The sequence below is a fragment of the Pseudopodoces humilis genome, chromosome 5, assembly GCF_049639895.1.
Source record: "Pseudopodoces humilis isolate 2021_Gansu_Grassland_sample_001 chromosome 5, ASM4963989v1, whole genome shotgun sequence".
NCBI classification, from domain to species: Eukaryota; Metazoa; Chordata; class Aves; order Passeriformes; family Paridae; genus Pseudopodoces; species Pseudopodoces humilis.
Window position 1 is genome coordinate 34,294,506 of NC_142204.1, and position 12,991 is coordinate 34,307,496.

The 12,991-nt window shown below is 34.1% G+C and overlaps 1 protein-coding gene across 6 annotated transcripts in view; it reads left to right on the plus strand.

Moving 5' to 3' along the window:
- Positions 1 to 12,991, plus strand: part of PPFIA2 (PPFI scaffold protein A2) — a 283,305-nt gene that overhangs the window by 184,755 nt on the left and 85,559 nt on the right. For 4 of the 6 annotated variants that reach the window (XM_088055061.1, XM_014248838.2, XM_088055057.1 and 1 more), the window contains one exon: positions 4,594 to 4,668. The exons of the other annotated variants lie outside the window; for them this stretch is intronic. In XM_088055061.1, coding sequence (XP_087911187.1) covers positions 4,594 to 4,668 — 75 coding nt within the window. The remainder of the gene's footprint in view (positions 1 to 4,593; positions 4,669 to 12,991) is intronic. 6 annotated transcript variants of the gene reach the window in all.

Consider the following 12,991-nt stretch of genomic DNA (forward strand, 5'->3'; position numbering starts at 1 on the left):
ATTTGGGCTAGGACCAGTGTGAAATTCTGACTTAACATTTCTTATAGAATTTGCAATTGTATAAGTCAGTTTAAATTCATAGCAGTGTTCATAGGGTGGAAACCTCCCTTCAGTTATTTACCTTGTCCTTCTTAATGCTTCAGGTAGCAAGCACTTCTCTTATTGCTGCTAAGTAGTTCATACTTTTGTTGTGTGGTTTTTTTCATGCAATGAGGAGTTGTGGAACTAATGTAAGGCAACACTGCAAAATATTTTGTGATATTATATATGAATATACACAGAATTGTTTCTAAAAGAGTGAGTAAAGACAATATTTCCTAGAAATCACTGGAGCTGAATAAAAAATAGAAGCTCATGTTAACTTCATGGTTAGAATAGACGTTGAGTAGGTCAGGAAATATATAGTCCTTGTATACAATTCAGAAAGAACAAAAGGTAGAAAAAATATTATGTTACTTGTGCCATTCTATAGTTCTACTAGCCTTCTAATATAGATCTGAATATGACTGTTGTCCTGCAGACATTTTTCCTCTTTTGCTTTAAACTTTGGGTTCAACTTCTAAAATGTACATTTGGAAAGAAGAAAGAAGCAACTTCTCCAAACCCAGTTTTTTGGTCAGTGTTGTAAGAAAAGCACCCAGTTGATCTTCACAGTGGAAAGCAGCTACCAGATGTTGCTGTCTTAGCTAAGAATCAAAAACCCACTGGTTCTCTTGAGATTAATTAATGGTAGAAAAGCATAGTTGATATTCTTAAAAACAAAATTAGCCAATTTGTATCAGCATTGTCACTGTCTTTTTATTCATTAGCAGGTAACTAGGAGAACTTTTATACAATACACTGTTTATCAAAAAAAAGTGCTTCAATTCTAGTGTGCAAGTGTTTTCTTAAAAGCTTTTTATGGGCTGCAGATCTGAAGAGAACGAAGAAAGAATTTGACAGCAAGCAAAAAAGTGGGAAGCAGTTGCTAGGAGACAGAGAAAGATGGGTGATATTTTACACTGACAGCAGTGCTAACATGACATTGACTGTGTTACATTTAAAGATAATGTGGTTGCATTTAAAAGCCAGAAGAATACTCAGTCATCTGGGCATATGTTGGATACACCCTCTAACATGGAGAGAGCAACTCTTTTCTGCTGTGTCTGTGACACTACAGTCATAAAGTCACAACATGGAAATAATTAAAAATCACTAGTTTGAACCCCCTGCAGTGTTAGAGACACCATTCATGGCCCATGTTGCTCTAGATCCCAACCAAACTGGCCTTGAAACACTTCCAGGGGTGGGGCATCCACAGCTTCTCTGGGTAACCTGTTCCAGTGGCTCACCACTTCCACAGTAAGAAAATGACTTCCTAATATCTAATTTAAATCTGTCCTCTTTCAGTTTCAATCCCTTCCACCTTGTCCTGTCACTACCTGCCCTTGTAAAAAATCTCCAGCTCTCTTGTAAGCCCCCCTTAGAAACTGGAAGGTACCAGAAGTTCACCCTAGAGCCTTCTATTCTCCAGGTATTTGTCCTTTAAAAATGTGTATGATAGCATTTCTGTTAGATCAGTTGACATCTGATTAGTCTTTGTGAAACCTTTTTTAGTAAAGCTCTATCATGTGCCCAAGAAAATAAAAATATGTTGAAGAACTGTATGAAATTTAAGCAGAGTAACTTCTGAAGTGATACACATGATCTCAGTAAGATAATTCTTATTAACTACAGTTACTCACTTACTGTCACTTCCAGAAAATAGAAAACAGTGTAATATGCCAATCACTAATTGGCATTCATCACATAAAAAAAAAAACACAAACAAAAATTGTCAGATAAAAATAGTTTGCATTTGTTCCAGTTCCTTTTTCTATAACAAGATAGTGACCCAGAGAAACAACCTTTCCTGCATCTCTCAGAAATTAGGATGGTTCTGTTTGAGATTTTTTTTGCTGTGAACAGAAATTTGAAGAGAGATTCCAATAAAAAATCCTTTGTAATACACTTGTGTATGACTGACAAAGAAATGTAAAATGAGAAATAAAGTTACAGCTTTAACCAGAGCAGATTTCTCCTTCATATCAGAGTGCTGATGTAACTTATTTTTTTACTAATAGAATCAAAGATTTCCCTCAACTTCAACAGCTTTATTTATGTTTGAAAATGAAGAATTAGTTGCAGCCATTCCAATGTCTCTATAGCAAATGGGAATCTCAATTTGTTGTTCACTGGTCAGATGAAAGGAAAAAAGATACTTTCTGTGCCAAGGCAGAATTGATTTCAATTCCTTTAGCAACTGTTAGATTCAGAGAACAAATAAGAGCCATCAGACTGCAATTTTGGTTAGGTCATTATAAAAAAAGGCACTGTATTAGCTATGTATGTGGGAGGAAGGTGAGGTAAGGCAGGACAAAGGAAACAGCTTCCAACTGTTACTCTGTCTTACACTGGAAATGTTCAATGTTGTCACTGCCAACAGGCCAAGAATGAAAAGAAATGTATTTGAATATAATAGCTCAATAGAAACATTAATTCTCTACCTAGTTTTGCTGAAGTGCCATGTAAAAAACTGTGTCTCCAGAGCTCTCTGTTGTTTAGAGGGAGTATTGTTAACAAACTCTAAAATGGCTGTATAAAACCCACTAGGATTCAGTTCTACAGTGCCACAGTGTGTAAAGTTTAAGTGTAATTCTTCTGATTCCAGCTCCTTGTAGAGCTGTGACATCCTCAGTAATGTGGCCTGGCTGGTTTGCAAATTCTAACACCATTCAAAGTGTATGTCAGTATAAGAAATATTATAATGCATTTTTTAAAATACATTCTCCTTTATACAACACTCTTAAGACTTAAATACATGAAGGTTTCAGAAAAAAATTCAAGTAAAGTTGCCAACTCATTGTATTTCATTTTGGCTTTTAACAACAGCCTGCTTGTAAATTTTCTCTTAATCATCCTGTCCCAAGGCAGCACTAACAGCCAAAGGGACTGAAGCCAGAAACATGATTGTAATTTTTCACATCTAATCTGAGATTTTTGTTAAAAAGTTGTTGTACACCAGCTCCCATGGCGGTTAGAGAAGTTGAAATCAGGCCTCTTGGAGACAGGTCTACACCCCTCACTAGTTTTAAATAAACTATATAAAGAGGAACAAAAGCCTCAAAGTACTGCATAAAAACTCTATTTGCATTTGTTAGAAAGGGTGAATAGTTTTAAATGTTTGCTTCCTGAATATGTATTTCATCTTTAGATTTAGTCAGTTTTAAAGTCAACTGAACATGCTGTGTTATAGTTTTGCTAACTAATTTTCATCTACTGAAGTCTAATCCATTCTTGGGATATAGTGAATCTGTTAGAAAAATCTCATTTCAGTCAGTACCAAATAAAAATGAACTGTGTAAAAAAAAGTAATATTTATTAGACTAAGAGCTATCACTGGAAAAAATATGAAAGCGTTAGGATATATACAACTGTTTTAGGGATCTCCTGTATTTGTCACAGATCTGAAAACAATGAAAACATGTCATGTTTCTTTGTTTTGAAAGTTTGAAAGACTGATTTTGTTTTGCATAATTTTCCAGCTACATCTCTTGGTCTAATTGAGTATGCTACCTTACCCTACAAACATTGCTAATAGCCTTAAACATCCATGGGTCAGCAGCTGGAACAGCATTGCTGCAGCGTAGCTGGAACATGGAAAGAAATATACTTGGAGTGTTGACTGATTAGCCAGGCTATAAACTCATTTATTGTGAGGTGCCTAATGAAGTTCTGTAAATTAGGAAAGTCACAGGGTCCCTTAGCAGTCAGGAGAGAGTCACACACAGCACTGGAGGTCACTTCAGGTCTGATTTGCCTTTGGTTTTACTGCAGCTATATTGCTGGCTTAGGTTACATGAGCTACACAAGCTAACAATGAGCCAGGGCACTCAAACCAGCTCTCAATGTGTCTTCAGATACATTTAGTATTAACTATTAATAATCAATATTTATCAAAAATTAAAATACTACTAATAATAATTGAGATCATAATCTTCTTCTGAACAGATTAGGTTATTTATGAAACTGGTGCAAACACAGAAGATTTTTCTGCTTATGAGAGTATATACATTGTTTATGACTTTTTGCAAAACTGAAACAAAGGCATGATGATATAAAAGATTTCTAGTATATGGGCCTGAAGGCAATGCTACAAGTTATTTTTCTATGAATTTATTGCACTCAGTTACTATAAACAGATTAGTTATCTTTCATGGAGTGAATTTAAAACATCTGCAAATGTTTTATTCTTTATCCTTTGTAAAAGATGTTTGTGAAAGTTTTATACCTAATGTGGTCCTAAAATATTTTCATTTGCTGTGTATTCCATGAAATTTCAGGCAGACTGTGGAACAGCCATGTGGCATTTAAAGTTTGACACCTGTTTTAATGGGTTAAGTTTTCCTATAGTTAGGTTTAAATGTTTACTACACAGTATGTCTCTTGCAAGGGTGCAGCACACATGCCTGGAAGTGGAGTGGCAGGGCATACAGTAGAGCATATGGCAGATTATATAATCTTTAAAGACTAATAGAAATTACGTTACTGCACATATTTTGATTTTTCTTCTAGGTAAGGGAACGACTGAGGGTTTCTTTAGAAAGAGTCTCTGCACTGGAAGAAGAACTAGCTGCTGCTAACCAGGAGGTAACATAAAACACTTTCTCCCCTTTTGAGATTAAATTTCTCTAATACTCTGTCCCATGTGTTCCCTGTCACTTTCTTCAAAGCTGTTAGAAAAAACCTCAATGAAGCAAACAAACAAAACTAAAGGAAAAATTACATTCTGAGTAAGCTTCTCAGTGAGGCTTGTTTAAGGTGGTGCTAAGATTAACACAACCTTCTGTTTACCAATTTATTCCCTCCTTCTCTTCCCTTGTGAGCAAGCCAAAATCCAAGAGCTAGTGACAGATTCCCAGATTTCTTATTAGACTTGAAAAATGAGTGAACCAACAAATGTCAGATCCTGTAACAGTTCAATAACCTGAATTTCCATTTTACTATAAAATTAAGAAAAATGCACACACATGTATATATACTCATTATATAAATGTTCATTGATGAAGGAAGGATTATGGTGAAATGTAGGTTTGTGTCTTCCCTTTTAACTGTATCATGGTGTACTGTGGTGCCATGTAACTACTGTGAACTTGGACAAGAGGTATTTTTTCCTGTTTACAGACTGTTTTCTTTTGTTTGAAAGGGTGAACAGCAAAATATATTTGTATTGAACAGCTGTACACTACACACATAGAAAAAGAAAGTTTGCATCTTAGGTGATTTTGAGACCAGATAATATAAAAAATGGAGTCTGCTGGTGACTACCATTCCCCTCATGCTCTGAACCCACCTGATGTGCTTTTAGCACTGTTAAAAATACGCCGGATAAGTAAGTTGGATTAAAAGTATTTTGGATTATGACCATTTTCTGGTGTCATTTTATTCAGGGTTAAGACAGAAACTGAAAAAAGACACAGACAACCTCAAATGCTACCAAACAATTTTTGAAAAGTGGAATACCCATAATTCAGAATAATGTGTGATAATGTAAAGTAGAGACTCCTAATGTTTTTTTAACTAATTTAAACTGGAAAACTTACTTTCTTAAAGTTACTTCTTAAAAGCAGGACCTTCAATTAAGATATTAGTTCTTCTTTTTTTATAAGTATGATAAACTATAAATCTATTAAAAGCTATTTTGATTCATGCCTTTGCTCTCTGAAGTAACTGCACTTTATCTGTTAAAAAATAAGACTCTTCTTTCAGAAGGATTCAGAAAAGTTGTGTTCAAATAATATAGTTACACTATGTTGTGTATTCTGTTATTTGCACTAGCATTTCTTAAATAGCAAGCAGTCCTTTTGGTCAGCCAAGCCAACTGAGATGCATTGCACTCCTCCAATCCCTCCTGCTCTTTATCCAATTGAATCCAAGTTCACTTCACTGGGCATAGGACCAGGTCTTTAGAGAATTGCCTTGCTATTTAGAATTTTAAAAATTTAGTCAAACTTTCTTGACAGGAAGGAATAAAAGCATGCACAATGAAATTAAATTGAAATAGGACTTCCATAGATTTTTCTTGCCCCAAATCCTTAGAAGTGTTGAACAATGTTGAAAGTCAATTAAATAATAATGAAAAAAGAGTGAGATGGGAAGAGAAGTGGAAGAGAACAAGTGAATTATTTTTAAACAGTTATGCATTTGAACAAGAGTTCAGATAATTTTCACACAATTAGTTATTTAAGACAAATTTAATTAGAGCGCTGTAGTATTTAAGTCTAGTTGTATGATAAATTCCACTGTGAATACCCAGGCAATAAAACACTAAACACTAAAAATTTATTGTACTATATATAAAAACAAACGGGCTAAGTTTCTAGGGGAATTGAATATATGGTTTTCAGTAATTTCTGTAGTCCTGTCTTGATGTCTGTTCTCCTGGGAGAATTAGTATTTTCATTCATATCCATTTTCTCATACTTGTTCTAAGAGTGCACTATATTCAGGCTATATCTAAACATAAAATGATGACAGTAAGCTGGTTCCCTGATTTAACAAATTATGTTTAGGTATATGACAAGTGTCAGATAAAAAGTAACAGAAGTGTATATGCCTGAAAGCTTGTGGCTGTGGCTCTGACACAGCAGAAGTGAGAAATTGCAGACACTCGTGAATATTTACTGGAATTATTCTTATATTTAAAAAAAAAGAAAAACAAAACAGGGAGAGAACAACTGTTCTCCATCATTTGCCATCATTAGGTGGTACCTAAGCTCTCATTTAACAGTCTTTTTGGCATATTACCTGCTATAATTTCTAATGTTCCCTGCCTCTCTGTTACCACTGTCCGCCCAGCAGCAGCCAGGGAGACAGGGGAAATAGATTAGTTTATCAAAGAACCTAAAAACGAGCTCTTTCCCTTTGCTGAGATGGCAGTTACAGCTTTATTTCTTGGGATCCTACGGAGTGAGGTAGCAGGAAGGAAAGAGGAAGAGGTATTGATAAGCACTCCTTTTTGAAGACAGGGGGAAAGGGGTGGAGGGAATTCACACAACCAATAAGGGGAACTGAGGAGAAAAAGATAAGGGAAAGAAACTTACAATTCTACATTTTCGGGGGTACATTCTTTGGGTCATACCATTTTTCCTAACTGCATTGCAACAATTACCTACATAACATAGGGAGTGAAATCATCTGTGACTGGCAAAGCTGATTTCAGCTCTAGCTGCTAACAGTCTTGCAAAGCACTTATTACTGGATAGGAAACAGTAATAAACCTTGAACTCTAAACTCCAGAGCAATTGGGATGGACATTTGGACCTGCTGGGGAAGCTCAGGCTGTGTAACTAATATTTACATGTAGTTATACAAGGGTAATAGAGGAGGGTTTTCAACTTATGAGCTTATATTTTATTAAAGCTTATATTTTATTAAAGAGAGGATTAAAAATTCTTTAAATATATGTTTTCCTAGGGGAAAAGGTTATTTGACTATATATTTTATTTTGTTGCAGCTGATTAGTGGCTGTGGAAGGGGGCATTGTACGTAGCAGCAAACTAAATTGCTTTTAGTGAGTTTTTGTGCAGACAGTTTTGGGCAAGATGACTGCAGCAATAAAATTCCATGTTCATCCTCATTTTTTTTTCATTTCTGTTTACACTCAAAGCCATTACTAGTTCATGACTAGGAGATGTCTGTTGTAGACAAGATGAATAGAAGATACTGTTAGCAATTTTTTTGAGAAATTTACCTCCTGTTTTTAATTAAAATTACTGTAAAACATTTGCTTACCCCTTAGGTGCTTTTAAAATTATGCTGGTTCTCATCTTCTTCCTTGTAACCTATGGTCTCTCCAAATAGTTTTGTTGCTGAGGGTTATAATTTGCAGTTAGCAATTAGACAAGCTGCAAGTGGGACATCAGTAAAAAAGCTCAGTGGTATAATAGTGTTCTTCTGTGAATATTTTTCAAGGGAAATCTGATGTTTTTCCGTGAGTGTATGAATACTTGCAAAATTGAAGAGTGATCTGCTAACTAGCTTCCTTTTTACACACTAATTTGAGAAAAATGAGTCTCATTGGCAAGAGAAGTCAATTTATCTTCATAGTTTTGTCATTCATGATCTTAATGGGAATTAACTTTCATGTTGAAAATATTGACAAAATAACTACTTTTGTTCTACAGCTTTAGAAATACTCTTATTACCATTACAAATGTGAATCTTTGTTAAAAGTATGCTAAACTATACACATGCAAACAACACACCAAGGTTAGTTATTAGTGCCATATATTCTCAGGACTCCAAGTGCTAGCATCTTCCACAGCTGAGGAGTATATAGATTATAGACCGTGACCCATAGTGACACTTTTACATCCATTTCTGCAGCAATGTGCAGTGTTAAGTGAAAACTGTTGCAATTTCAAGTAACAGATCTCCCTCTTTCCCAGAGCCTTCAACAAATAGTTTTAAAAAACACAAACCAAACAACTGTTAAAGCTTTTTTCCAAGGCTTGTTTTGTAAAAACAAGTTTTACACATAGTTAATACAATACAGGAATTATTATTTTTTAATGGCTGTGCTTAATGTGCACATAATTTTTTTTCCTGATCACTTTAAACAATTATCCATCCCTTGCAATATCTTTCTGTGTTAATAAGAATCATATGATAAGTGGCATTCCAAAACCCTATTTTGTTTCCACTTAATATGCTGGCTTTTCCATCTTTCCTCATTAGTAGAAACTGTGGCATGAAAAATATAGCTTTACTTACATTTATTGCCTCAAAGATACTCTTTAGGAACCCAGAAAACATTGGGACTGCATAATATTAAATTACAGAAACTACTGATTTGACTGTATATATCACTGTACTACCATATGCTTTTCCTCAGCATTTGTTCCAGTTGCCAGTGCTATTTCCAAATGCCAAATAACATTCAATTGCCTCTGTCAACTGACATAAATTATATTTTGAAACACTCAGGCTTCATTTTAAAGCTTCTTTGTTACAATTGCTTCTGCAAAGGTTTTCTTGACTTTGAGGCTAAATCTAGCTCCTGGGGCACTCAGAGATCTTGCAGGAGTTTTGGATCATAGCCCACTGCTTCATATAACTGCATACATTCTCCTGTTTAGGCATTGGGTTTCTTCATGATAATGGGTTAGTTCATTTATTAGGGTACCCTAATGCTAATTTTATAGCATTTATGAAAGCATTCATTAATTGTTTACATCACTAAAAACACAGGATGGTTTGAAATTTCTAATTCTTTATGTTCCATACCATAGACAGCAGAAAATGTAACCACTTATTCAGCAGAGAACTTCAAAATACCGTGTTAACTGCCAAAATTCTGCTGTTCAGAGCAAATCAAGAACACAGTAAAAATTGCAGTAAAATTGTTACAGTTTTGGCTCTGACCATGAGGGATGCTGCAGACATGACTATGGTATCATTGCTGCTAATGAAATATTCTGTAGTAGTTAATGTATATATGTATTTCAAAGTGAATTCTTAGCTAAATGTGGCATGTCCTTTTTAACCATAGTTGCATATGAAAACATATTTCTATGCCTAGCTTTTTCATTTCCAGTTAGGCTAAGGCATTTTTTTACAGGGGTTTCCTGGTGGCCTTAGACTTCCTGTGTAAATACAATTCAAAGTGATTTTTGGAGTAAAAGTGTCGTAAAAGGAACAGTTTCCTGGGAAAAATAGATGTGCATTTCTTGAACTTGTATTTTATACAAAATTTCATGAATCCAAATTTCAGAAATTATGGATATCAAAACTTTGGATGAAATTGGGTGGAATTGAGGGACTTTTTTTTTCTGAAGGCCAAGCAGATGATTTATATCTGTTTCTGGTGACTTGAGGCATACATATTTTCACAAAGAATCTGAAACACCCTTCCTTTATAGTATCTCATTTCACCATATTTTCTCAGAATGGTGTAACTTCAAATTACTGCTTTCTGAACTCTCTCCTACGTATTAAATTTTTTTAAAATTTCTTTATAAGCTATAGGTTTGCAGAGGTCTGACTCTGAAGAGATATTCTTTGTGGTCTGAACTTTAAATGCCTATGTAAATGTAGCAAAATATATATTTTCTGCTAAGTTGCACATAATTAGAAATATCTTGATTTGAAATGTAATTTTAAATGCTATATATAATTGCTTTTTAATCTGACTTTAACCTTAACCATCTAATTAAACATTACCTCTGCAGATAGTTATTGTTGCCCTTAAGTTTTAAATATGGCAATGATGCAAAATGAGGATTTTTTTTTTTTGGTGATTATTTCTTATATTACATGCTTTACAGCATTAATTTATTTCTCTACACATTTGAATTAGTATGTGCAGCATGGCAGTTGAAGAGGTTGAAAATTAATACAGCAGCACTACAGCCTTCATTGCCTAATCTTTTTACAAAGTGGAAAAGAACTAAGCACAAGAAATAGTCATTTAAGTTGCCACAACTATTTCATGTCCACAATTAATTCTAATCTTAGTTCTCAGGGAAAAAATAAAACACTAAAATCCTTTGTGAATATTGAGTGTAGCAGGATTGATTTTGCTTTGCCATCACTTTTTTTCACTAATTTTGTGTTTCACTAAAATACAGAGCAGAATAGCTCTGGAATTCAATACATTTCCAGAGAGCAACTGAAGAACAATAATTTCTATTGACGTATTTGAAGTGAACGTCGCTACTGCGTTTGCAAGAGTGGTTTCTTAGTACAGCTTCCATAAACTTCTACCACAGAGAAAAATCTTCAGCTCATGGCTACTAAAAGAACATATCTTTTCTGCCATGACAGCATATTAGTATTTTTATACAAAAATCTTAGTGACTTAACCCTGTTTATGTGTTTACCACAGTGAAGGGTATGCAGTGCAGAAATTGTATGTTAAATACATTCACCAGTTTTGGTCTTCTTCACTGAAATTTGCAGAGCAGAAATGTGTTGTTGCCCAAATGTCTTAGGGTGTTTTCAAAAGATATTCTGAAATGCTGTGTTCTCTTTCCCCTGCATTTAGTGTGTGGCCATTTGTAAAAAATTCTAGAGTACCAATGTCATGTTCTCATTTTGCATTGTGTTTTTTGTCTAATGCGAATGCCTCTTATGTGTTCTTTAGAAGACACCAATTTGTAAGAAAAGATCTGTGGTCTGTGCTCACATGTCCATGGAGCACTTAAGGAAATATGTAGCTGAAATCACACAAAGACAGTGTTATGAATAGTTTTAATAACATTATTGATATTTAAATTAAAATAATTATTTTAATAATTAAATAATTAATAAAATAAAATGTTTGATATTGAATGTTTTGCTAGCTTGTGTATATTTATTTCTATATATTTTTACATTTTTTGAATATTATGTCATAAAGACAATTTATATTTCTGATTATATTTTCTAAATATTCTAAAACTCCAAGTTATTAATGCTTCAGAGTTTTACTGCTGTTAAGGAAGGATTCAGACCCTTGCACTGAGATGAAAAATTCTGGCTACAAAGGATCACCGCTGCAGTTTGGGGTTGTGTTTTTTTTCAGAACTTTGTGTCATGGCTAATTAATTCTTCTTCATTTTATTTAGTTGTAAAATTCTTTATGGGATTTTTTTATATCAATATTTCTGACTAGGGTAAATCCCAGTGTCACAGATTTATCATTGAAGAGTAGAGTTTTGTTCAGTTCGATTTATTTTAAAAATACCCTGAGATTGATTGCAGCCTCTCATTTTTTTGCTATGACACATCCCTGTGTATCAATAAGAGCCTTTTTACTCTTAAATTATTGTAAGCTGTTATTTGCATTAAAGGAAAACAAAAATTTAAGTTTAATAAAATAATGCTTAGGGGAGCATGGCAAAGGATAGTAAAGCAATATCAAACTGTGACTTACTACTTCCTCATTCTTTACACTTCTCCCAAAACCTGCTGTGCAGCTATGAAGCAATTGTTTAAATATACATTAAAAGAGCAGTGAGATCGATGCTTGAAATATTTTTTGCAAATCTCTTCAAATCTACTTCATTTTTATGTCTGACAGAAATATTTGATTTAATGAAACCTTGGTCCCCCAAGATTAAAAAACTTGGGTGATTTAATGGCTTATTTTACTGAATAAATGATGACTGGAGATTAAAAAGTCACAGTTTCCTTTAGACCTTGAAGCACAAACTTTCCATAAAATTAGCATCTTCATCAAAATGAACATAAACCTATTCCAGTATATTTTTCGTATGTGTCTCTGTTTTAAAAGCATTTGTTTTATAGATTGCTCATTGTGAAAACAATTTAGGTGCCACTACTGTAATGTAAAAATAAGAAGTCTATCTACAAATTCTATTAAGAATACTCACACTGTTCTTCTGTTAAAATGTTATATTCTCATTTTTTTAATACTTAGTAGCCTAAGTCTTCAGACTTTTGCTTTTGAGGAGATTATATTTTTCTATGCACTAAAAGCTGTGGCCAAATCTTAACTGCAATTTAGATTGCTGCAGAAATATAAATATCTAGTAATTTATTTAGTAGCAATATATTCAGTCTTGACTTCCATACTGAAGTTCTTTTATTGCACATTTTTACTACAATTATTACTGCACTACAATCCTCCCAACAGAGCTCCAGTAAAGGAGCAGGATGCCATTTTGTGGGAAAAAAATACTGAAGCATGATTCCTGCTCTGTAGCACTTAACAGTACAAATTTGTGTCATGGTGTCCCCTGATTGTTGAGTGGACAGCATTCCTCTAAAGCCCAGGTAGCACAGTGACCTGTGCAGTAGATGTGGTGAACAAGTTCTTCTTTTTACTACCACCAGAGCTCTGTAAAGTACCTCAGAGAGCTCAGGCTTATTTGATACTCTTTGAATATTCTTTCTCCTAAAAGCACGGGATTAGTTCAGCTGGGATTACTGGTTAGTTGTTTCTACAGCAGAAAAGGTAGGATGTGAT